The sequence below is a fragment of the Moschus berezovskii genome, chromosome 1 (assembly GCF_049115385.1).
Source record: "Moschus berezovskii isolate FMDL1 chromosome 1, NW_MosBer_1.0, whole genome shotgun sequence".
Taxonomy (NCBI): domain Eukaryota; kingdom Metazoa; phylum Chordata; class Mammalia; order Artiodactyla; family Moschidae; genus Moschus; species Moschus berezovskii.
In genome coordinates this window covers 106,030,092-106,056,503 of record NC_142460.1, presented here as the reverse complement: position 1 = coordinate 106,056,503, position 26,412 = coordinate 106,030,092, and the positions used below count along the sequence as shown (strand labels likewise).

The 26,412-nt window shown below is 42.1% G+C and overlaps 1 protein-coding gene across 1 annotated transcript in view; it reads right to left on the bottom strand.

The window, feature by feature from the left end:
* Positions 1 to 12,446, bottom strand: part of MCCC1 (methylcrotonyl-CoA carboxylase subunit 1) — a 60,777-nt gene extending 48,331 nt beyond the window's left edge. Inside the window, exons 1-4 of the mRNA XM_055409754.2 lie at positions 12,236 to 12,446; positions 4,711 to 4,757; positions 3,944 to 4,080; positions 1,485 to 1,580 (exon numbers count right to left, since the gene is read on the bottom strand). Of these exons, the coding sequence (XP_055265729.2) occupies positions 1,485 to 1,580; positions 3,944 to 4,080; positions 4,711 to 4,757; positions 12,236 to 12,324 (369 nt within the window). The 5' untranslated portion in view covers positions 12,325 to 12,446. The remainder of the gene's footprint in view (positions 1 to 1,484; positions 1,581 to 3,943; positions 4,081 to 4,710; positions 4,758 to 12,235) is intronic.
* Positions 12,447 to 26,412: the final 13,966 nt, after the last annotated feature.

Genomic DNA, 26,412 nt, shown 5'->3' with positions numbered 1-26,412 from the left:
GGTGTTGGAGAAGACTCTTGAGAGTCCCTTGGACTGCAATGAGATCCAACCAGTCCATCCTAAAGGAAATCAGTCCCGAATATTCACTGAAATGACTGATGTTGAAACTGAAACTCCAATACTCTGGCCACCTGATACAAAGAACTGACTCACTGGAAAAGACCCTGATGCTGGGAAAGATTGAAGGTGGGAGGAGAAGGGGATGACAGAGGATGAGATGGTTGGATGGCATCACTGACTGGATGGACATGAGCTTGAGTAAACTCTGGGAGTTGGTGATGGATAGGGAGGCATGGCGTGCTGCAGCCCACAGGGTCGCAAAGAGTCAGACATGACTGAACAGCTGAACTGAACTGAACTTGTTTCATTATTTTCTGCGTCAACTACCAGAGTTTAGCTTTAGGCACAGGGTATAAACTCTTAGTCATTGCTGCATTCATACTTAGAAGCTGGCACAAAGCAGAAGACCAAATAATGCTTGCTGAGCAAATAAATGCATGAATAAAATGTCAAGGGGGAAAGAGTACTTTAGGCACATAGAACAATATAAGCAAATGCTCAGAGAAATAAGCATGATGTGTGAAGATGGAGAAAAGTTCACTGTAGCCATAATAAAGAACTGGTGATGAGAGGTGAGTTTTGATAAATACTGGAAACTCTCAAATGCTAGGCTCAAGAGTTCGAACTTTATCTTGTAACCACTGGAGATTTACTCACTGGGGAACAGGATGAGACGGGGGAAGTTATTGAGAAAAAAATAAAGAGTAGGCGGTATTGATGAAACAAGTGTTTAAGAAACACCTGTCTTATAGTAAAAGCAACTGCTAGCAGTAATTTGCCTAGCACAACTCATTGGATGGGCAGGGGATTTAGAAGCAGGGAAATCAGATGAGAATCAGAAAATCCAGATAAGAGATTGTTAGGACTGGCTGTGTGATTAAAAAGAACAACTTCTGGAGACAATTCAAAGAAAGATTCAATACAAGTTGGCTCCTGTTTTATTTTGAAGGATGAGAGACATAATAACAATGAAGTTTTAAGCCTGAGATATTGAAAAACCAGGGAGCAGGGCCCTAGAATGAGACTGGGAAGTCAAGAGGGAAAAAAATTCCTTTTTTGATTCTACTTTTCCTTATAATTTAGACCACCATCTATTTCTCCCAAAGAATCTGATGTTCCTAGGACCTGTCTTAGAAGACGAGGATTTCTTGGAAGACAGAGGACTCCCTCTTAAATATGTAATTAAAACCTCCCTCTACCTGCTTCCCCAAAGAGCTAAAGTGCAAAGTATTCAGTAAGAAGGTAGAGTGGCTGATGAGTGAGAAGGGACACGTCTTGTTTACAATAACAACCCCATAATCAAATGTAAAAATCTTAGGAATAGTTAAAAAGAGAGAACAAGTTCTATGAATAATAAGTAACTTTGTGTAAACTGTACAAAACTTATTCCTCTTGCAATGCAGATTTCTTCATGACTCCATTACCTGTGCAGCAGAGATCTTGGCCACTTGAATGATTTTTTCCATAGAAAGGTAGCTCTGCTGAGAGGGAGCGGGGCCAATGAGATAAGCTTCATCTGCCTGTGGAAGGAATATTACAGGCTTAATAGACCACACATCTAGGACACATGAGTACACTGTACAGAACTGCTGGCTGCCTAAGAACAACGCAAGAACTGAGAAAGAAGCAGCAGCTCATGTCTATGTTACAAAAATTAGCCAGTTTGGAATCTTTTGCATGAGATACCAAAACTTGACTTTTTATGAATAAAACACACAGAGTGAAATTAAAGTGCCCTGGGTTAGGAAGGAAGAGGCATTAGTCACAGCATTATTATTAGCAACAACAGTAACCTTAAATGTAGTTAATGCCAAAATTGTAGTTTGAAAACACAAAACATACAACAGATGTATACAGCAAGAAATAAAATTACAAAGTTTCCTGAAGTTTATATAATTATTACAGTATGATAATACTCCTTCTATACATTTGTGAACTATTTTATACTGTCCCTTAAAACTGTCACATAATCATAGCATCTCTTGAAGCAGACCAGAAGTAACCTCTGTGACCAATATGGGACATATCTTTCCATTTCCACATTCCTATTTATTTGAACATATTTATATAACCATATAACAGTTTTAGTTTTTGTTTTTACACAAATAGGGTTAAACTATAGAGTCAGTGTCCTCAATTCCTTTCTTCATTAACAGTACATCTTTCCTTGCTAGTACACATGTCTACCTCATTTTTTGAAACAACTGCATAAAGTTCCACAGTAGGGAGGTAACTTAGTTCATTTAATCAGGTACCTCTTAACAGACATTTAAGCCATAATGGCAAATGGATGCCAGCAACATCCTATACATGACTCTGGGGGCACATGTATGAGTGTATCTCTGGACGGAGATCTAGAGGAGTGTTTGCAGGGTTGGGTGAAAGACATGACTTTTTAATCACTCCTGGTTAATCACCCTTTGAAATGGTGTCATTAATATACATTTCTATCAGCAAATTAGTTTCTAACCACATTAACCAACACTGAATAGTATCCATCTTGCATGGAAATCTGCTTTTCAAGCTATCGATCTGGCTGAAGTGTAGAAAATATTGTGGGAGGGGGTCAAGAGTAGAAGTAGGCAAACCACGTACAAGGCTACAGCATCTGACCAGGTGAAGATGACAGTGGTTTTGACTTAAGGTGCAGGTGGCAGAGGGCAGAGAGAAGCGGAAAGAAATGTTTGAGAAGCAGAATTAACAACAACTGGGGACTGTCTGGATGGGGGCGGGGGAATGATGTAGACTGGGGATGAGGATGAGAGATATTCAAACAACCCCCGAGTCTCTGGCATTCTTATTTTATAAGCAATGGTATTGCGATCCACTGGGTTAAGGAAGTCTGTAAGAAAAGCAGCTTCAGTAGAGATGAAAGGTGATGAGTTCAATTTCGGCCATACTGGTCTGGTGCCCATCCAGGGGGAGCTGGACAGACATGTATCACATTCAAAAGGAAGGCTGGGCTAGAAACTCACTTTTGGAAGTTTTTACCAAAGGAGTTGATGATACGATCTAAAGTGAGAGTGCACAGTGAGAAAAGGAGAAATTGGAAGATTCTTGGTAGAGACAGAAGGATTCCATAGCACAGGAAGACAACTGGCCTTGGATGGGGAAGAGGACAGAAGCAGATGCAGTGAGTGGGTTCTGCGGCAGGAAGCTCAGTCCTCCGTCCTCTGTGAATTGGGATCAGGTGAGAAAGGTGGTAGAGGGAGACTCAGAGGCCAGAATGGAGCAAAATGGGTTCCAGATAGAATCTGAGGGGAAAGTGGCCAGACAGCTGCATGGGCCTGCTGTGCAGTGTGGAAAACCCAGGTGAAGCGGGTCACCAGGAATTTCTGTCATTCTTTGGAGCCTTGCTGCAGCTAGAAAGAAGGCCAGTAACGAAATTCATCCATGGCTGGGTTCTGTCTGGTGTTAATAACTAATAACAATCAATAACAACCACAAATCTCAGTGGAGTAAGGTCCTTTCAGTTATAATTTACAGTTAAGTCAAGGCTCAGAAACATTAAGTGAGTTGTCCAAGATCCCTTGGCCAGTAAGTGGCAGCTGCGAAGTCTGACCTCAGTCCTTCTCCTGGTAAATCAAGGAGCTGGATGTGCGCCTCTGACAGTGGGCTGTGTGGGTCAGCCGCACTCTCTGAATCAGCCCTTGATGAGACAGGGCCTTGCCTATTAGTCAACTGCACCACTAAGCACATAGTTTAGTTCCACTGGTGTTATGTTTGGTTACCAAGATAAATTATTACTGAGCAGGTTGAACTTACCTACTTAGACACTGTTAACACTAGCAAATATAAACTGTCAACCAAGAAGTAAAATACTGACACAATAAACAAATAACAGTCACTTACAAAATTTGACTTCTGGTTTTTAAAAACGTACCATGTCAACATGCATGGAATTCCTGTCGGCCTCACTATAAACAGCCACAGACTGTACACCCATTTTTTTGGCTGTCCGTATCACCCTGCAGGCAATTTCTCCTCTGTTTGCAATGAGGACCTTGGAAATGTTTTGTCCTGTTTAAAATACCATGAAAACCATATACAAATATTATTGGGGAATTATGGAATGAGAATGCAAAATATAGTTGTCTCTCAGTATCTGTGGGGGACTGGTTAACTACTTGGTGACCATGAGTACATAACCCCAGGCCTCCTAGAGCCTAAGGACTGATAATGTGACATCACCCTGTGACATCACCCTGTTTCCCCACCGTCAGCCAATCAGAGACTTGTGCACAAGCTCATCACATATCCTGAGACCCATCTCCCTCTCCCTGAGTTCTAAAGATGTTGTGCTGAAACCCTTCTGGGGAACTCGGGGCTTTTTGAGGCATAAGCCCTGCAATAAACCTTTCTCTGCTCCAAACTTCAGTGTTTTGCTTTATTTGGCCTTCCTGTCTGTGGGGCACACAAACTTGGGCTAACAATTCAGCTAAAAGAAATGGTAGCTCCAGGATTTCACCCAGGTTAGCTTCACTCCACAATGAGTGAAGCTCTTCGTCACTCTGCTCCATTGTCTATCCCTCTGTACACAGCGGTGTGGGTTAAGTATATAAAAATATTCTATTATGCACACATTAAATAATTACACCTTTCCTTACTTCACAATCCGAAACAAAGCCAAACGGAAGACACTGTCGGTACCTGTGGCTGTTGCATACTTCCGTGTTCTTTGCTTCCAAGCCCATCCCCTATAAAATGAATCCAAATGGAATTATAATTAAACAGGATATATAAGATCTGTCATTGCTTTTTCAGAAGAATCTCAATTTTTAAAAACTTGAAATCAAGTCCAGATAAGACCTTAGTTAAATCTAAAACCTACAGCATGATTTAATAAGTTTTTCTCTGTAGGAAGAAAACAAATCTAGAAATTAAAAATTACAGTTCTGACTGATTTCCCTGACATTCCATGTCCTTGACCAGACCACCTAACCTGCTCTGCTCACTCCTGAGTCTGGCAAGAGAGCCTGGAGTCAGAGACAATTAGAAAGCTAAGGTACTTCAAGATCATCCAGTTCAGCTTTTTTTCCAAACTCTTTTCACTAGAACCCAAAGTAAAAACTATGTACAACTTTACAATCCAATACACACACAGAAGTTTCAAGAAAGAAAAATTTCCCTATGTTTCAGTAGTCCCTGTTCTATTCCATTTTATTAAATAAAACATTGATCAAACTACAGTTGGAAAAATATTGATCTAATTCACTCCTCTGGTAAGACAGGTTTGCACAATTAAGCCCGGAGAAATAAAGGGAACAAGCTGAGCAAAGGCAGGAGAAAGAGTGCTGGTGAAGCAATTCACTTACATCAGGTTCCTCAATCTTTTTTTCATGACTCTCCCCTAAAACAAAAATGTAAATACTAAGGAAAAAGATTTTGTAGGAGGGGTTGAGCTTTGCAGAGCCACCAACAATGGTAATTAACATCTAAGATTTTTTAGTCTCTCAAGAAACAATTTTTATATAAATAAGAAATGGAGAAGCAGGGAGCCTAATGATTTGTATCTTAACCAGGGAGAAGTTCATTAACGTCTAAAACAACTTTAAGTTCTATGATACCTATTGATACAGTAACTTGTCTAAAACAACTATAAAGTTCTATGATACCTATTGATACAGTAACTTAACATTGAAACCAACCAAGAACTGATAGAAAGCAGGCAGATTCATACAATGCCTATTGCTGCTGCTGCTGCTGCTGCTGCTAAGTCGCTTCAGTCGTGTCCGACTCTGTGCGACCCCATAGATGGAAGCCCACCAGGCTCCGCCGTCCCTGGGATTCTCCAGGCAAGAACACTGGAGTGGGTTGCCATTTCCCTCTCCAATGTGAGAAAGTGAAGTCGCTCAGTCGTGTCTGACTAGTAGCGACCCCATGGACTGCAGCCCACCATGCTCCTCTGTCCATGCGATTTTCTAGGCAAGAGTACTGGAGTGGCTTGCCATTGCCTTCTCCGACAATGCCTATTAGGTGTCAGTTAAAAAGAATACACTGAGAAACCAACAAACTGCAGAAGTAATTCTACCTTTGTCCTTTCTGTCCATATCTGGAAGATCTGACAAAACTATGTTTATAAAGAACTAACCACTTTATTTATTTACTTTTTTTGCCTTACCACAAAGCATAGAGGATCTTCCCCAATCAGAAATAGAACTCATGCCCCCTGCAGTGGAAGCAGTCTTGTAACCACTGGACCACAAGGGAATATTTATTTATGTATTTGGCTGTGTTGGGTCCTTGATGCAGCATGTAGGATCCAATTACCCAACCAGAGATCCAAACTAGGACCCTGCATTGGGAGTACAGATTCTTAACCACTGGGTCACAAAGGAAGTCCCAAGAACTATCCATTTTAGACCCTTTACAAAGCAGACCATAAAAAAGCACAACGTATAGTAGACACCAAAGAATGTTCAAACTACTGCACAATTGCACTCATCTCACATGATACCAAAGTAATGCTCAAAATTCACCACGCCAGGCTTCAACAGTATGTGAACTGAGAAATCCCAAATGTTCAAGCTGGATTTAGAAAAGGCAGGGGAACCAGAGATCAAATTGTCAACATCCGTTGGATCACTGAAAAAGCAAAAGAGTTCCAGGAAAACATCCACTTCTGCCTTACTGACTATGCCAGAGACTTTGACTGTGTTCAGTTCAGTTGACTTGCTCAGTCGTGTCCGACTCTTTGCGACCCCATGGACTGAAGCACGCCAGGCCTCCCTGTCCATCACCAACTCCCAGAGTTTACTCAGACTCATGTCCATTGAGTCGGTGATGCCATACAAACATCTCATCCTCCATCATCCCCTTCTCCTCCTGCCTTCACTCTTTCCCAACATCAGGGTCTTTTCAAATGAGTCAGCTCTTCACATCAGGTATGGAGTTTCAGCTTCAACATCAGTCCTTCCAATGAACATTCAGGACTGATTTCATTTAGGATGGACTGGTTGGATCTCCTTGCAGTCCAAGGGACTCTCAAGAGTCTTCTCCAACACCACAGTCCAAAAGCATCAATTCTGCGGTGCTCAGCTTTCTTTATAGTCCAACTCTCACATCCATACATGACTACTGGAAAAACCATAGCCTTGACTAGATGGACCTTCGTTGGCAAAGTAATGTCTCTGCTTTTTAATATACTATCTAGGTTGCTCATAACTTTCCTTCCAAGGAGTAAGGTCTTTTAATTTCATGGCTGCAGTCACCATCTGCAGTGATTTTGGAGCCCAAAAAATAAAGTCTGCCACTGTTTCCACTGTTTCCCCATCTATTTGCCGTGAAGTGATAAGACCAGATGCCATGATCTTTGCTTTCTGAATTTTGACCTTTAAGCCAATTTTTTCACTCTCCTCTTTCACTTTCATCAAGAGGCTCTTTAGTTCCTCTTCACTTTCTGCCACAAGGGTGGTGTCATCTGCATATCTAGGTTATTGATATTTCTCCCGGCAGTCTTAATTCCAGCTTGTGCTTCCTCCAGCCCAGCATTTCTCATGATATTCTCTGCATATAAGTTAAATAAGCAGGGTGACAATATACAGCCTTGGCATACTCCTTTTCCTATTTGGAACCAGTCTGTTGTTCCATGTCCAGTTTTAACTATTGCTTCCTGACCTGCATACAGACTTTTCAAGAGGCAGGTCAGGTGGTCTGGTATTCCCATCTCTTTCAGAATTTTCCACAGTTTCTTGCTTTTTCAATGATCCAGTGGATGTTGACAATTTGATCTCTGGTTCCGCTTTCTTTTCTAAATCCAGCTTGAACATCTGGAAGTTCATGGTTCAACATGGTATTGTTGAAGCCTGGCTTGGAGAATTTTGAGCATGACTTTACTAGTATGTGAGATGAGTGCAATTGTGCAGTAGTTTAAGCATTCTCTGGCATTGCCTTTCTTTGGGATTGGAATGAAAACTGACCTTTTCCAGTCCTGTGGCCACTGCTGAGTTTTCCAAATTTGCTGGCATATTGAGTGTAGCGCTTTCATGGCATCATCTTTTAGGATTTGAAATAGCTCACCTGGAATTCCATCACCTCCACTAGCTTTGTTTGCAGTGATGCTTCCTAAGGCCCACTTGACTTCACTTGTCTGGCTCTAGGTGAGTGATCACACCATCGTGATTATTTGGGTCCTGAAGATCTTTTTTTGTATAGTTCTTCTGTGTATTCCTGCCACCTCTTCTTAATATCCTCTGCTTCTGTTAGGTTCATACCATTTCTGTACTTTATTGTGCCCATCTTTGCATGAAATGTTCCCTTGGTATCTCCAATTTTCTTGATGTGATCTCCAGTCTTTCCCATTCTATTGTTTTTCTCTATTTCTTTGCACTGATCACTGAGGAAGGCTTTCTTATCTCTGCTTGCTATTCTTTGGAACTTTGCATTCACATGGGTATATCTTTCCTTTTCTCTGTTGCTTTTTGCTTCTCTTCTTTTCACAGATGTTTGTAAGGCCTCCTCAGACAGCCATTTTGCTTTATTGCGTTTCTTTTTCTTGGGGATGGTCTTGCTTCCTGTCTCCTGTACAATGTCACGAACCTCCGTCCATAGTTCATCAGGCACTCTATCAGATCTCGTCCTTAAATCTAGAGAGTTGTACTATAAAGAAAGCTGAGCACCGAAGAATTAATGCTTTTGAACTGTGGTGTTGGAGAAAACTCTTGAGAGTCCCTTGGACTGCAAGGAGATCAAACCAGTCAATCCTAAAGGAAATCAGTCCTGAATATTCATTGGAAGGACTGATGCCGACAATGAAACCCAATACTTTGGCCACCTGATGCAAAGAACCGACTTGTTGGAAAGATCCTGATGCTGGGAAAGATTTAAGGCAAGGGGATGACAGAGGATGAGATGGTTGTATGGCACCACCAACTCGATGGACATGAGTTTGAGTAGGCTCTGGGAGTTGGTGATGGACAAGGAAGCCTGGTGTGCTGCAGTCCATGGGGTCGCAAAGAGTCAGACACAACGAGTGACTGAACTGAACTGATATTAGATACTGCGGAACTTATATGTGTAGCATATACATATATCAATAGTATGTATAGAAATGTAACTGAACAGGACTAGCCTTTCACTGGGGCAGAGATGCAGGAGGCTAGATTGTTAGAGTGGACGACCAGACACTCATTGCCCTCTGATGCACACTCGGTCAGAAGCTGACATCCACGAAGGGCCCCTGGGAAGACCCGTAGCTTCGGCACTTGAGTTCCACAAGACGGTTTTCTCAGGAGGTTACTGCTTTCCCACATCTTTCCAATTTCCAATCACCTGACAGCTTTCTTGAGCTACAGAGGTTGAGGCCAGGATCAAAGTCTCTTCTTATCAGTCTTCAGATAGGTTTACTGATAAGATTCAAGGACTGTCCTGGACAAGTGTCTATAAAATCACAATTTTTTGATAAATCCAGCTAAGCCTCTGATTCTGGTTTAAGGACATTGCTGAACTAAAGTGTTCTGCCATTTTCCAGTGTAGACCCCACACACATCACTTAACTATAATCTTCTATCCCAAGAACATTCTGACTGGTCTACTCCATTTTTCACCATTTACAATTTTAAATGGCTTAAAAAATATTAAGAAGTTGCCTTCATGTGATTTTTGTACCCTGATTCAAGAATTTCTACACTAGCTTATGCTCATTTAAAAAAATTCTACCACTAGATTTCTTTTGAGTTACTACAAAATCATGATATAAAAAGATATGTAAATGTACACCGATGGCTGATTCATGTGAATTTATGGCAAAAACCACCACAATATTGTAAATTAGCCTCCAATTAAAAAAAAATGATATGTAAAGAAGGACTTCCTTGGTGGTCCAGTGGCTAAGACTTGGTGCTCTCAATACAGGCCTGGGTTCGATCCCTGGTCAGGGAACTAGATTCTGCATGCTCCAACTAAAAGATTCTGCATATTGCAACTAAGATCTGGCCCAGACAAATAAATATTTTTTAAAAACTGAAATAAAATATTTAAAAAATAACAAATAAATAAATCAGATCATGGCACTCCCTGCTCAATTCCTCCTCCAATTGTTTCCCTGTGTCACTTAGAATGAAATCCCAATTCTTAAAAAAAATAAAAGACATGTAAACACCCTATATACTGATAAGATTTTAGTTCTGCATGCCATTAACAACTCTAACATTTTCCAGGGTGACAACTATTTGAGAATAGTTCTATACCTAATACCTAAAAATTTGAGAGGGAGAGGGAAGTGAGAGAAAATGAATCTGTGTAATATCCTGAAGAGCCCTGGAAACTTAAGAAAAAATCAGGAGAAAGAGAAGAGCACTAACATTGCTTTCACCATCATATTTTACTCTGGGGCTGCTAAGTCACTTCAGTCGTGTCCGACTCTGTGTGACCCTATAGACGGCAGCCCATAAGGCTCCCCCATCCCTGGGATTCTCCAGGCAAGAACACTGGAGTGGGTTGCCATTTCCTTCTCCAATGCATGAAAGTGAAAAGTCAAAGTGAAGTCTGACTCGTAGCGACCCACTGGACTGCAGCCTACCAGGTTCCTCCATCCATGGGATTTTCTAGGCAAGAGTACTGGAGTGGCTTGCCATTGCCTTCTCCGTACTCTGGGGCTGCTGCTGCTGCTGCTGCTGCTAAGTCACTTCAGTCGTGTCCGACTCTGTGTGACCCCATAGACGGAAGCCCACCAGGCTCCCCCTTCCCTGGGATTCTCCAGGCAAGAACACTGGAGTGGGTTGCCATTTCCTTCTCCAATGTGTGAAAGGAAAAGTGAAAGTAAAGTCGCTCAGTCGTGTCTGACTGACCCTTAGCGACCCCACGGACTGCAGCCTACCAGGCTCCTCCATCCATGGGATTTTCTAGGCAAGAGTACTGGAGCGGCTTGCCGCTAGTCCTACACAATTAAATAACTGAAAATCTACATATGGACAATAACTTTGGGACAATAAAAGAAAACAAAAAACTTGAGACTTAAATCATTGAGTCTGCAAAGGCTACATCTATGGATTGATTCACATGCATCAGATTCTATTTAAGAATAAACAAATAGTTTTAATTCTATTTATTCTATTTAAGCCTCTTTACATTAATGTTAATTCATTTAATAAGCACAGTCCAAGATACTAGTATTGTCTCTTCTAGGGATAGTATCATCACCTCCTCCTAAAGAAACTGATGCACTGAAGTAGGTAACTTGCCCAAGATTACTCACACACCAAGTGAAGAGCAAAGCTGAGTCCCCTGTACTCTGACTGCATAGTCTGTGCCCTTAAACTATACTATCTTTCCAGAACGATAAACGAGGAAGAAGCAGAGGAGGTGCGAAAAGAAGGCAAAGGAAGTTAAAGAAGCCTGCTATCTGGAAAACTGGGGGTATCTTCACTGCCAAAGTTAGTGTCGTGGGTGCGTACCAAGTCGCTTCAGTTGGGTCCAACTCTGTGAGACCCTATGGCCTGTAGCCTGCCAGGCTCCTTTGTCCATGGGATTCTCCAGGCAAGAATACTGGAGTGGGCTGCCAGTGCCCTCCTCCAGGGGATCTTCCCCACCAGGGATCATGCATTGGCAGGTGGGTTCTTTACCATAAGCGCCAAAGCTTAAAACCTGAAACTCCTCAGCAGTCAGGTTAGCTAGAGTGAGTCATATCTGATATGTACAAAGCTGTTGACAAAACCTCTCAGCCCCCTGGACGATAAATTTGCTGTTGTTAACTTGATTTATCTTAGCGAAGGGGAAGAACTCCAAGAGCCCCTAGCATCTTGGCGCCGTTTCTTACTAAGGGTCGGACAGGACTGAGAAACTAACACACACAGCTGCAGTGCAATCTAGGGCAAGTCGTTGGCTCCTTCGGACTTCACCAGAAGCGGGATTATAACAAAGCTCGCCGCAACTGAACGCTCGCCGCGGACTGAAAGCAGTGAGAGCACAGTGTGAATGGTTAGCAGCCGTACAAGCGTTTTTCTTGCCCCTGTGGCGAGGGGAGCATGGAGATGGCAGGCCCAGCTCCACCCCCTCCAAAATGGGCAGAAGGCTGAAGGGTGGATGTGTGGAAGGGAATCTCCCCCGGGATGGGCTAGAATTTTTTTCCGTCCTTCCTCCCCCTCGACCCTTGGTTCCTCTGCGCCTCTCGCAGCGCGCACGAGTCCACTCACTTCCGGGAGCGACGATGATCCACCGCCCCTCCACCCGCCGTTACCTCGGCGGCAGCAGCAAGCGCGGGACTCGCTGCCACCGGTGCCTCTCCGCCGCCACGAGCAGCACCGACACCGCAGAGGCCGCCGCCATGTCCCTCAGCCGCGTCGCTCTCTGACGCCTTAGAGCTACGAGCTGCGGCCCCCTCACAACAAAAACTGGTCGCAGCTGCGAGGCCTGTTGTCCTCCGCCGGCCACCGTACAAGTCAAAGCCAAGCCGTAGGCGGCCCGCAGCGTGGTGGGGCGTCTCCACCAAAACCAATCAAAGAACAGAGCAGGGCTGGGGGGCGGAGATTGGCCCGTCGGGTCTTGTGCCGCGGGGGTGTGGTCCCCGCTCCTCTACCCTTTGCACCAGTTCGTGGAAGGATCAACTGCGTCCTCAGTTTCTCTTAAATCCGGGTTGCTGTCCCTTACGTTGGACCTCGGTGTTCCTTGGTTCTGGTACCCTCCTCCTGACCTTTATTATCAAAACCCCGAGGAAGCTGGCGAGGCAGAGTCATGGGAAAAAGTCAAATGGAGTGGAGACCAAGATAAAATTCTCTAGTGATCTCGAGAACGGTGAAAACCAATAAGGTAGTTAGCTAAAATTTAAAACAACAGAAGCTGTTGAAAAAGTGTTTTAATTGTTGAAAAGAGGAAGTCAGAGCCGAAATGAATATGTAGAAAATGAAAGTACTGAAAAGACTACATATAGATGCTTATTTGAGTTAGCTATAATCCACGATTATAGGAAGATTATAGTGAAAGCAAGCCATCCTATTCAAGGATTAGAAAAAAAATATGCATAAGCAGAGCAGAATAAAGGCATTCAGTTCAGTTCAGTTCAGTCGCTCAGTCGTGTCGCACTCTCCGCGACCCCATGAATCACAGCACACCAGGACTCCCTGTCCATCACCAACTCCCGGAGTTCACTCAAACTCATGTCCACAGAGTCGGTGATGCCATCCAGCCATCTCATTCTCTGTCGTCCCCTTCTCCTCCCGCCCCCAACCTTTCCCAGCATCAGAGTCTTTTCCAGTGAGTCAACTCGTCGCATGAGGTGGTCAAAGTATTGGAGTTTCAGCTTTAGCATCAGTCCTTCCAATGAACACCCAATGTTCCTTCCAATGAACATCTCCTTTAGAATGGACTGGTTGGATCTCCTTGCAGTCCAAGGGACTCTCAAGAGTCTTCTCCAGCACCACAGTTCAAAAGCATCAATTCTTCGGCGATCAGCTTTCTTCACAGTCCAACTCTCATCCATACATGACCACGGGAAAGTCATTAGTAAAGATTAAAAGAAAGAAAGAAATGAAATTTAAAAACTACCAGCCAAGCCTGTATGCAGGTCAGGAAGCAACACTTATGACTGAATATGGAACAACAGACTGGTTCCAAATAGGAAAAGGAGTACTCCAAGGCTGTATATTGTCACCCTGCTTATTTAGCTTATATGCAGAGTACATCATGAGGAATGCTGGGCTGGAAGAAGCACAAGCTGGAATCAAGACTGCCAAGAGAAATATCAATAACCTCAGATATGCAGATGACACCACCCTTATGGCAGAAAGTGAAGAACTAAAGAGCCTCTTGATGAAAGTGAAAGAGTAGAGTGAAAAAGTTGGCTTAAAGCTCAACATTCAGAAAACTAAGATCATGGCATCTGGTCCCATCACTTCATGGCAAATAGATGGGGAAACAGTGGCAGACTTTATTTTGGGGGGCTCCAAAATCACTGCAGATGGTGACTGAAGCCATGAAATTAAAAGACGCTTACTCTTTTAAAGGAAAGTTATGACCAACCTAGACAGCATATTAGAAAGAGGAGATATTACTTTGTCAGCAAAGGTCCATCTAGTCAAGGCTATGGTTTTTCCAGTAGTCATGTATGGATGTGAGAGTTGGACTATAAACAAAGCTGAGCACCGAAGAAATGATGCTTTTGAACTGTGGTGTTGGAGGAGACTCTTGAGAGTCCCTTGGACGGCAAGGAAATCCCACCAGTCCACCCTAAAGGAGATCAGCCCTGGGTGTTCATTGGAAGGATTGATGTTGAAGCTGAAACTCCAATACTTTGGCCACCTGATGTGGAGAGCTGACTCATTTGAAAAGACCCTGATGCTGGGAAAGATTGAGGGCAGGAGGAGAAGGGGACGACAGAGGATGAGATGGTTGGTGGCATTACCAATTCAATGGACATGGGTTTGGGTAGACTCTGGCGGTTGGTGATAACAGGGAGGACTGGCATGCTGCGATTCATGGGGTCGCAAACAGACATGACTGAGCGACTGAACTGAACTGAACTATAGAAACACTAAGTCCAGTTCAAATGAATCAATAAAAATTGTTAATTAATTGGAAGTGAAGGGGGAAACTGCACATGTGCTATGATTATTTTTTCAGTGAGGGAAAGGTGCAGGGATATAAAAAAATTTCTAAGAGACTATTTTGCTCAATTTTTATCAAAGTTTGAAAACCTGGGTGAACTGGATGATATTTAAGACAAGAAAATACAATGTACCCAAACAGGTCCAGAGATCAAAAATCTAAGTAAAAGCAGTATCATAGAAGAACAAAAGAATATTATCAAACACTTAATGTTCCTACTACCTTCATTTCCACTCCCAAAGCATGTGACTAACCTTATCTTACAGGGAAAGGACACCAAAATGGCGAATATTAGTTGCCCTCAATGCTATTGAGTCTGACCCATCAGTTCAGTTCAGTTCAGTCACTCAGTCGTGTCCGACTCTTTGTGACCCCATGGACTGAAGCAAGCCAGGGCTCCCTGTCCATCACCAACTCCCAGAGTTCACTCAAGCTCATGTCCATCCAGTCGGTGATGCCATCCAACCGTCTCATCCTCTGCCGTCCCCTTCTCCTCCCGCCCTCAATCTTTCCCAGCGTCAGGGTCTTCTCCAATGAGTCAGTTCTTCGCATCAGGTGGGCAAAGTATTGGAGTTTCAGCTTCAGCATCAGTCCTTCCAATGAATATTCAGGACTGATTTCCTTTAGGATGGACTGATTGGATCTCCTTGCAGTCCAAGGGACTCTCAAGAGTCTTCTCCAACACCACAGTTCAAAAGCATCAATTCTTCGGTGCTCAGCTTTATTTATAGTCCAACTCTCAAAGCTAGTGGAGGTGATGGAATTCCAGTTGAGCTATTTCAAGTCTTGAAAGATGATGCTGTGAAAGTGCTGCACTCAATATGCCAGCAGACTTGGAAAACTCAGCAGTGGCCACAGGACTGGAAGAGGTCAGTCTTCATTCCAATCCCAAAGAAAGGCAATGCCAAAGAATGCTCAAACTACCGCACAATTGCACTCATCTCACACGCTAGTAAAGTCATGCTCAAAATTCTCCAAGCCAGGCTTCAGCAGTATGTAAACCGTGAACTCCCAGATGTTCAAGCAGGTTTTAGAAAAGGCAGAGGCACCAGAGATCAAATTGCCAACATCCGCTGGATCATGGAGAAAGCAAGAGAGTTTCAGAAAAACATCTATTTCTGCTTTATTGACCATGCCAAAGCCTTTGACTGTGTCGATCACAATAAACTGTGGAACATTCTGAAAGAGATGGGAATCCCAGACCACCTGACCTGCCTCTTGAGAAACCTGTATGCAGGTCAGGAAGCAACTGTTAGAACTGGACATGGAACAACAGACTGGTTCCAAATAGGAAAAGGTGGACGTCAAGGTTGTATATTGTCACCTTGCTTATTTAACTTATATGCAGAGTACATCATGAGGAATGCTGGGCTGGAAGAAGCACAAGCTGGAATCAAGATTGCTGGGAGAAATATCAATAACCTCAGATATGCAGATGACACAACCCTTATGGCAGAAAGTGAAGAGGAACTCAAAAGCCTCTTGATGAAAGTGAAAGAGGAGAGTGAAAAGGTTGGCTTGAAGCTCAACATTCAGAAAACAAAGATCATGGCATCTGGTCCCATCACTTCATGGGAAATAGATGGAAAAACAGTGGAAACAGTGTCAGACTTTGTTTTTTTGGGCTCCAAAATCACTGCAGATGCTGATTGCAGCCATGAAATTAAAAGACGCTTGCTCCTTGGAAGGAAAGTTATGACCAACCTTGATAGTATATTAAAAAGCAGAGACATTACTTTGCCAACCAAGGTCCGTCTAGTCAAGGCAATGGTTTTTCCCGTGGTCATGTATGGATGTGAGAGTTGGACTGTGAAGAAGGCTGACCGCCGAAGAATCGATGCTTTTGAACTGTGGTGTTGGAGAAGACTCTTGAGAGTCCCTTATACTGCAAGGAGATCCAACCAGTCCATTCTAGAGGAGATCAATCCTGGATGTTCATTGGAGGGACTGATGCTAAAGCTGAAACTGCAATACTTTGGTCACCTCATGTGATGAGTTGACTCACTGAAAAAGACTCTGATGCTGGGAAAGGTTGGGGGCAGGAGGAGAAGGGAACAACGGAGAATGAGATGGCTGGATGGCATCACCGACTCTGTGGACATGAGTTTGAGTGAACTCCGGGAGTTGGTGATGGACAGGGAGGCCTGGCGTGCTGTGATTCATGGGGTCGCGGAGAGTCGGACACGACTGAGCGACTGAACTGAACTCACATCCATACTTGACTACTGGAAAACCCATAGCTTTGACTAGACAGACCCTGTTGGTAAAGTAATGCCTGTTTTTTAATATGCTGTCTAGGTTGGTCATAACTTTTCTTCCAAAGAGCAAGCATCTGAAATTTCATGGTTTCAGTCACCATCTGCAGGGATTTCTGAGCCCCCCAAAATAAAGTCTGACACCGTTTCCACTGTTTCCCCATCTATTTGCCATGAAGTGATGGGACCAGACACCATAGTCTTAGTTTTCTGAATGTTGAGCTTTAAGCCAACTTTTCCACTCTCCTCTTTCACTTTCATCAAGAGGCTCTTTAGTTCTTCACTTTCTGCCACAAAGGTGGTATCATCTGCATATCTAGGTTATTGATATTTCTCCTGGCAGTCTTGATTCCAGCTTGTGCTTCTTCCGGCCCAGCATTTCTCATGATGTACTCTGCATATAAGTTAAATAAGCAGGGTGACAATATACAGCCTTGACGTACTCCTTTTCCTATTTGGAACCAGTTTGTTGTTCCATGCCCAGTTCTAACTGTTTTTTCCTGACCTGCATACAGATTTCTGAAGAGGCAGGTCAAGTGGTCTGGTATTCCCATCTCTTTAAGAATTTTCTACAGTTCATTGTGATCCACCCAGTCAAACGCTTTGACGTAGTCAGTAAAGCAGAAATAGATGTTTTCTGGAATTCTCTTGTTTTTTTTGATAATCCAGCAGATGTTGGCAATTTGATCTCTGGTTCCTCTGCCTTTTCTAAAACAAGCTTGAACATCTGGAAGTTCACAGTTCACGTACTGTTGAAGCCTGACTTGAAGAATTTTGCGCATTACTTTACTAGTGTGTGAGATGAAAGCAATTGTGCGGTATTTTGAACATTCTTTGACATTGCCTTTCTTTGGGATTGGGATGAAAACTGACCTTTTCCAGTCCTGTGGCCACTGCTGAGTTTTCCAAATTTGCTGGCATATGAGTGTAACCCTTTCACGGCATCATCTTTTAGGATTTGAAATAGCTCAACTGGAAGTCTATCACCTCCACTAGCTTTGTTAGAAGTGATGGTTCCTAAGGCCCACTTGACTTCGCATTCCAAGATGTCTGGCTCTAGGTGAGTGATCACACCATCGTGATTTTCTGGGTCGTGAAGATCATTTTTGTATAGTTCTTCTGTATATTCTTGCCACCTCTTCTTAATATCCTCTGCTTCTGTTAGGTCCATACCATTTCTGCACTTTATTGTGCCCATCTTTGCATGAAGTGTTCCTTTGGTAATTCTAATTTTCTTGAAGAGATCTTGTCTTTCCCATTTTATTTTTTCCTCTATTTCTTTGCATTGATCACTGAAGAAGGTTTTCTTATCTCTCCTTGCTATTCTTTGGAACTCTGCATTCACATGGGTATATCTTTCCTTTTCTCCTTTGCTTTTCGCATCTCTTCTTTTCACAGCTATTTGTAAGGCTTCCTCAGACAGCCGTTTTGTTTTTTTGCATTTCTTTTTATTGGGAATTGTTTTGATCCCTGTCTCCTGTACAATGTCACGAACCTCCGTCCATAGTTCTTCAGGCACTCTATCAGATCTAATCCCTTGACTCTACTTGTCACTTCCACTGTATAATTGTAAGGGATTTGATTTAGGTCATACCTGAATGGTCTACTGGTTTTCCCTACTTTCTTCAATTTCAGTCTGAATTTGGCAATAAGGAGTTCATGATCTGAGCCACAGTCAGCTCCCAGTCTTGTTTTTGCTAACTGTATAGAGCTTCTCCATCTTTGGCTGCAAAGAATATAATCAATCTGTATTCGGTATTGACCATCTGGTGATGTCCATGTATAGAGTCTTCTCTTGCGTTGTTGGAAGGCGTGTTTGCTGTGACCAGTGTGTTCTCTTGGCAAAACTTTATTAGCCTTTGCCCTGCTTCATTCTGTACTCCAAGGCCCAATTTGCCTGTTACTCCAGGTGTTTCTTGACTTCCTACTTTTGCATTCCAGTCCCGTATAATGAAAAGGACTTCTTTTTGGGTGTTAGTTCTAGAAGGTCTTGTAGTTCAATACCTACAAGAACCGTTCAACTCCAGCTTCTTCAGCATTACTTGTCGAGACATACACTTGGATTACCGTGATATTGAATGGTTTGCCTTGGAAACGAACAGAGATCATTCTGTCGTTTTTGAGATTGCATCGAAGTACTGACCCTGGTGGGCTTCTGTCTATGGGGTCACACAGAGTCGGACACGACTGAAGTGACGCAGCAGCAGCAGCAGCAACTGACCTATAACAAAGAAAAAATTGGAAGTCTTCCAAATTCTAGTTGTTATGTAGGAAGCTTCAGTTCAGTTCAGTCGCTCAGTTGTGTCCGACTCTTTGCGACCCCATTTCTGGGAGCCAGCGAGGGAAATCCTACCCGTGGCAAAGGTCAATTGGGGAAGAGGCCTGACGGGCAAAGGCTAATCAGGACTCGAGGAACCCCCTGGACTTACCTGAGCATCTACCCCAAAGAAAACCGGAGTCTGACTGCCTTACTACCTTACGCCTCTTATCAAGTCCTCTAATACTTACGGGGGCTTCCCCCCAACCACCTTTCTCTGAAAACATTAATTCAGAGCTGTAGTTTAAAAGTTCTCCTCGGCTTAATAGGAGTGTTCCAATCCAAGCCCCTCTGATAGCTTTCTAACTTGCATGACAAGTTTGTCCGGGCTCTTACAACTACGAATGTGACTGTTTATAGCCTCCCAGCCATACAAGGACAGAAAGCCTAATATTCTAAAATACAGGAATCTGTTGAAGAAGTTAAAATCATTAGAATAGTACTAAAAAAGATTTCATTGTTGAATCAATGCTTGCTGCAAAGTTTCCTCTATTGTATCCTTGGAAATATATTAATCACATATAGAGAATATAAGTAGTAGCCTTTGATTTAACCACATCAGATCTTAAGTTAATAAATTCCTTTCTTGTAGCTCACTACACCTGTGCCTTATAGGAATGTAACTTTGTCATGTGTCTAGCACCTGACTTGAGGAAAGTCACCTTAAAAGAATATAAGCCTTTTACTAGCTAACTAACCTATTGTTAGGAGAGAGGGCCATAAACTGTTAGCAGGCCCCCTGGCCAGAAGATGATGTAAACCACCTAAAACTTTTATCACAAGACACACAAAAATAAGCCCTGATCCTGATAAGGGTCAAGACTGCTGACCCCGCGTGATTTTGGCATGACTCTATACCTCCCTTTCTCTGTTTCTTATGTACACAACTTAGGGTATAAAAGCAGCACTGGAAAATAAAGTTTTGGGCCTTGCTCACTGAAGCTTGGTCTCCCCGTGTCGTTCTTTCTCTTTTTCCGTCCTTTTCTCTATTCTCCTTTTTCTGGTTGAGATCCTTGGAGCGTTGGGCCCTCTGAGTTTACTTATCTGCCTGGGCTTCTAAGACCCACTCGAGGGGGTGCCCTGGTGGGGTGCCTCAAGTGATTCGAGAGGGCGCCTGCGGCCTACGTAAACAGAGCAAACCCCGTGCTGGGGTTTTATTGGTTTCCAGCGTAAACCAAGGAATCATCAGCCCCTGTCTCTTTCTCTCTCTTTCCTTCTCTCTCTCTCTCTGACGCCGATGCCGTTCATCCCGAGGATACCCTGGGCCATATCGAGGCTGGTCCCCGATACCCCATGAATCACAGCATGCCAGGCCTCCCTGTCCATCACCAACTCCCAGAGTTCACTCAAACTCATGTCCATCGAGTTGGTGATGCCATCCAGCCATCTCATTCTCTGTCGTCCCCTTCTTCTCCCGCCCCCAATCCTTCCCAGCATCAGTCTTTTCCAGTGAGTCAACTCGTCACATGAGGTGGCCAAAGTATTGCAGTTTCAGCTTTAGCATCAGTCCTTCCAATGAACACCCAGGATTGATCTCCTTTAGAATGGACTGGTTGGATCTCCTTGCAGTCCGAGGGACTCTCAAGAGTCTTCTCCAGCACCACAGTTCAAAAGCATCAATTCTTCAGCGATCAGCTTTCTTCATAGTCCAACTCTCACATCCATACATGACCACTGGAAAGACCATAGCCTTGACTAGACGGACCTTTGTTGGCTTAGACATGAGCAACTGAGGGAAGGTCTGGCTGAAAGCAATTTAAGCTGATCTCTAAACTCTATCCCAGACACACGCAGGAGAGCTCATAGATACGCTATAAAATACCAGAGAGCAGAGACTTCTCAACTCCACACAAGCATTCTGGGCACACAATGAATACAAAATAACCAAAGGGGCTTCACCAAGTAACCTTAGGCAGTTAGGAGTCCATTAAGGGCTCATGAATATTGTACATCTAATTATAACAGACTGAATTATGTGAAGACACATAGGAAGACATAAGCAACACAGCATGCTGTTAATTGTCAATCGGCCTTGAGTATATGCTCTTTGCATTCCCTTTCATTGATTGGTGGTAGATATAAGCCCTACTTTGCACTGGCGTAATCAAAAGGAGAAGACTGATATGAAAGGGGGACACCAAGCAGCTGGATCATCAAGAAGGATAAAAAGTGCCCCCTTCGGAATGTTTGTCTAGTAAAATATCTGTTTGATTGAACTGAACTGAATTGTAGCTTGTCTGTTGTTTTAAATTGTTTGATTCATCATTCTAAATTTTTGTTGTGATAAGATAACAGCCAAGTGGGAGGAATAAATCGATCTGACATTTTTATGAAATGAGCATAATGTTGTTACCAAAAACTAACAAAAATAGCTCACACAACTATAGTTCAATTTCCTCACTTATGAATAATAATAGAAAAATCCCAAGTATATTACCAACTGAAGTATCTGGTAAGTATCTAGCAAGGTAATGCTCACAATCCTTCAAGCTAAGTTTCAAGCTAAGTTCACATACTATGTGAGAACTTCCAGATGTACAAGCTGAATTTAGAAAAGGTAAAAGAACTAGAGATCAAATTGCCCAGCATCTATTGGATCATAGAAAAAGCAAAGGAATTCCAGAAAAATATCAACTTCTTCACTGACTACACTAAAGCCTTCATGCCTGTGTGAGTGCTAAGTCGCTTCAGTCATGTCCAACTCTTTGGGTTCCTATGGAGTGTAGCTTACCACGCTCCTCCGTCAATGGGATTCTCCAGACAAGAATACTGGAGTGGGTTGTCAAGCCCTCCTCAAGGGGATCTTCCCAACCCAGGGATCAAACAGACATTTCTTATGTCTCCTGCATTGGAAGGCAGATTCTTTACCACTCACAACATACTGTGGAAATTCTTAAAGAGATGGGTATACCAGACCACTTTACCTGCCTCCTGAGAAGTCTGTATGCAGGTGCAGAAGCAACAATTAGAACCGGACATGGAACAATGGACTGGCTCAAAACTGGAGAAGAAATATGACAAGGCTGTGTATTGTCACCCTGCTTACTTAACTACTATGCATAGTACATCATGTGAAATGCTGGACTGGATGAAGCTCAAGCTGGAATCAAGATTAATGTGAGAAATTTCAATAACCTCAGATAAGCAGATGACACCACCCTAATGGCAGAAAGCAAAAAGGAACTAAAGAATCTCTTGATGAAAGTGAAAGAGGATAGTGAAAAAGCTGGATTAAAACTCAACATTCAGAAAACTAAGATCATGGCATCTGGTCCCACCACTTCATGGCAAATAGATGGGGAAACAGTGGAAATGGTGACAGACTTTATTTTCTTGGGCTCCAAAATTACTGCTGATGGTGGCTGCAGCCATAAAATTGAAAGACACTTGCTCCTTGGAAAAAAAGCTATGACAAACCTAGACAGCATATTAAAAAACAGAGACATTACTTTGCCAACAAAGATCCATCTAGTCAAAGCTATGGTTTTTCCAGTAGTCATGTACGGATGTGAAAGTTGGACCATAAAGAAATCTACGCACCAAAGAATTGATGTTTTCGAGCTGTGGTACTGAAGAAGACTCTTGAGAGTCCCTTGGACAGCAAGGAGATAAAACCAGTCAATCCTAAAGGAAATCTACCCTGAATATTCATTGAAAGGATTGATGCTAAAGCTGAAGTTCAAATACTTTGACCACCTGATACAAAAAGCCGACTCATTGGAAAAGATCCTTATACTGAGAAATATTGAGGTCAAGAGGAGAAGTGGGAGACAGAGGATGAGATGGTTGGATGGCATCGTCAACTCAATGGACATGAGTTTGAGCAAATAGTGAAGGACAGGGAAGCCTGGCTTGCCACAGTCCGTGGAGTTACAAAGAGATGGACATGACTGAGCAACTGAACAGCAACAAAAAGTATCTGGTAGCATATAGAAAGAGTAGTATGCCATGATGAGTAAGATTTTATTTCAGAAATGTAGAAAGATTCAATATTAATATAAGTAATTAATCTTAATAGCTTAAAAGAGAAACAATCATATCATGTTCACAGTTGCTTAATAGATCTTTGATAAAATGCAATGTTCATTCTAGATTATAAGACTCAATAATTCAAGTATTGAGAATTGGTATTGGGAAAAGTGGCAAACCCTCTAGGAGGAAAAAAAAGTTGAATCTCTACTCACTCCTCACATCTAGCACCAAAATAAAATGGATATCTTTTATCCAAATGGATAAAAGATTTAACAGAAAAGATGAAAGGACAAAAGTGTTAGAAGATATCAAGGGATATCTTAAGGAAGGAAAGGTTTTTCTAAGTGTAACACAATACTCAGAAACTATAACAGAGAAAGAATTGATAAATTCAACTATTTAATACATATTTTTTTTGAAAATCTGCACAGCAAAGCATACATACTGAAAGAAATAAACTTGGAACAATTATATAACTTTTCATAGATGGAGGTGTACTTTCCTTAATATGCAAATGACTCCTACAAATCAATAAGGAAAAAAGATCTATAATGCAAGAGAAAAACTTCAAAGAATACGAAGAGACAAAGGGGACAGAATAGAGAGCCCAGAATATATGATCAACAACTCCAATACTTTGGCCACCTCATGCAACGAGTTGACTCACTGGAAAAGACTCTGATGCTGGGAAGGATTGGGGGCGGGAGAAGAAGGGGACGACAGAGAATGAGATGGCTGGATGGCATCACCGACTCTATGGACATGAGTTTGAGTGAACTCCAGAAGTTGGTGATGGACAGGGAGGCCTGGCGTGCTGTGATTCATGGGGTTGCGAAGAGTCAGACACGACTGAGCAACTGAACTGAACTGAACTGAAGCTTTGACAAGGGCACCAACTACATCCAGGGGGAATGGATAGTCCCTTCAGTGAAAACTATTGGGAAGCCTGGATGTCTATATACAAAAGAATGAAACTGGACCTGCCTTACACTAATAGAAGAAAACGTAGGGAAAATGCTTCTTGACATTGGTCTTGGCAATGATTTTTTAGATATGAAACCAAAATCAATGGCAACAAAGGCAAAAATGAAGTTGGGAAAACATCAAGCTAAAAGCTTCATCAGCAAAAGAAACAATCAACCAATAAAGAGGCATCCTGCTGAATAGGAAAAAGACATTTGCAAACCATATGTCTGACAGAGGTTAATATCTAAAATTTATAAAGAACTTATACAACTCAATAGCAAAAAACAAATAATCCAATTAAAAATTTTGAAAGGACCCAAACGGATATTTTCCCCAGAGAAGACATACAAATATCTAACACCGACATGAAATGGTGCTCAGCATCACGAATCATGAGTGAAATGCAAATTAGAACCACAATGAGTTATCACCCATTAGGATGGCTGTTATCAAAGAGGCAAAAGATAACAAGTGTTAGTGAAGATGTGGAGAAAATGGAACACTTGTATACTGTTGATGAGAAAGTAAGTTGGACAGTCATTGTGGAAACTGTACTCAGATTCCCCAGAAATTTAGAAATAGAACCACCATATTATTCAGCAATCTCACTTCTGGAAATATATATGAAGGAAACAGAATCAGTATCTTGAGGATATATTTGCACTACCACCTTTATTGCAGCATCATTCACCATAGCCAAGATATGGAAGCTAGGTGTTTTATCAACTGGATGAATGAATAAAGATTATACATTCACACACATACTCACACGTGGCAATGAAATATAATTGAAAGAAATTCTGCCATTTGCAACTGCATGGATGAACCTGGAGGACATTATGTTAAATGATATTAACCAGATAAAGATAAATACTGCATGATCTCACTTGCCTTTGGAATTAAAAAAAAAAAATCAAACATAGAAACCGAGAGTAAACCGAGAGTATCCAACAACACATTAAGAAGATCATACATCATGACCAAGTGGGCTTTATCCCAGGAATGCAAGGATTCTTCAATATCCACAAATCAATCAACGTAATACACCACATTAACAAACTGAAAAATAAAAATCATATGATTATCTCAATAGATGCAGAGAAAGCCTTCGACAAAATTCAACATCCATTTTTGATAAAAACCCTCCAGAAAGTGGGAATAGAAGGGACATACCTCAACATAATAAAAGCTATATATGACAAACCCACAGCAAACATTATCCTCAATGGTGAAAAACTGAAAGCATTTCCCCTAAAGTCAGGAACAAGACAAGGGTGCCCACTCTCACCACTACTATTCAACATAGTTCTGGAAGTTTTGGCCACAGCAATCAGAGCAGAAAAAGACATAAAAGGAATACAAATTGGAAAAGAAGAAGTAAAGCTTTCACTGTTCGCTGATGACATGATCCTCTACACAGAAAACCCTAAAGACTCTACCAGAAAACTACTAGAGCTAATCAATGATTACAGTAAAGTTGCAGGATATAAAATCAACACACAGAAATCCCTTGCATTCCTATACACTAATAATGAGAAAATAGAAAGAGAAATTAAGGAAACTATTCCATTCACTGTTGCAATGAAAACAATTAAATACTTAGGAATATATCTACCTAAGGAAACAAAAGACTTGTACATAGAAAACTATAAAACACTAGTGAAAGTAATCAAAGAGGACACGAATAGATGGAGAAATATACCGTGTTCGTGGATTGGAAGAATAAATATTGTAAAAATGAGTATACTACCCAAAGTAATTTATACATTCAATGCAATCCCTATCAAGCTACCAACAATATTTTTCACAGAACTAGAACAAATAATCTCACAATTTGTATGGAAATACAAAAAACCTCGAATAGCCAAAGCAATCTTGAGGAAGAAGAATGGAACTGGGGGAATTAACCTGCCGGACTTCAGGCTCTATTACAAAGCCACAGTCATCAAGACAGTATGGTACTGGCATAAAGACAGAAATATAGATCAGTGGAACAAAATAGAAAGCCCAGAGATAAACCCACGCTCCTATGGACACCTTATCTTCGACAAAGGAGGCAAGAATATAAAATGGAGAAAAGACAGTCTCTTTAACAAGTGGTGCTGGGAAAACTGGTCAGCCACTTGTAAAAGAATGAAACTAGAACACTTCCTAACACCATACACCAAAATAAACTCAAAATGGATTAAAGATCTAAATGTAAGACCAGAAACTATAAAACTCCTAGAGGAGAACGTAGGCAAAACACTCTCCGACATAAATCACAGCAGGATCCTCCAAGACCCACCTCCCAGAATATTGGAA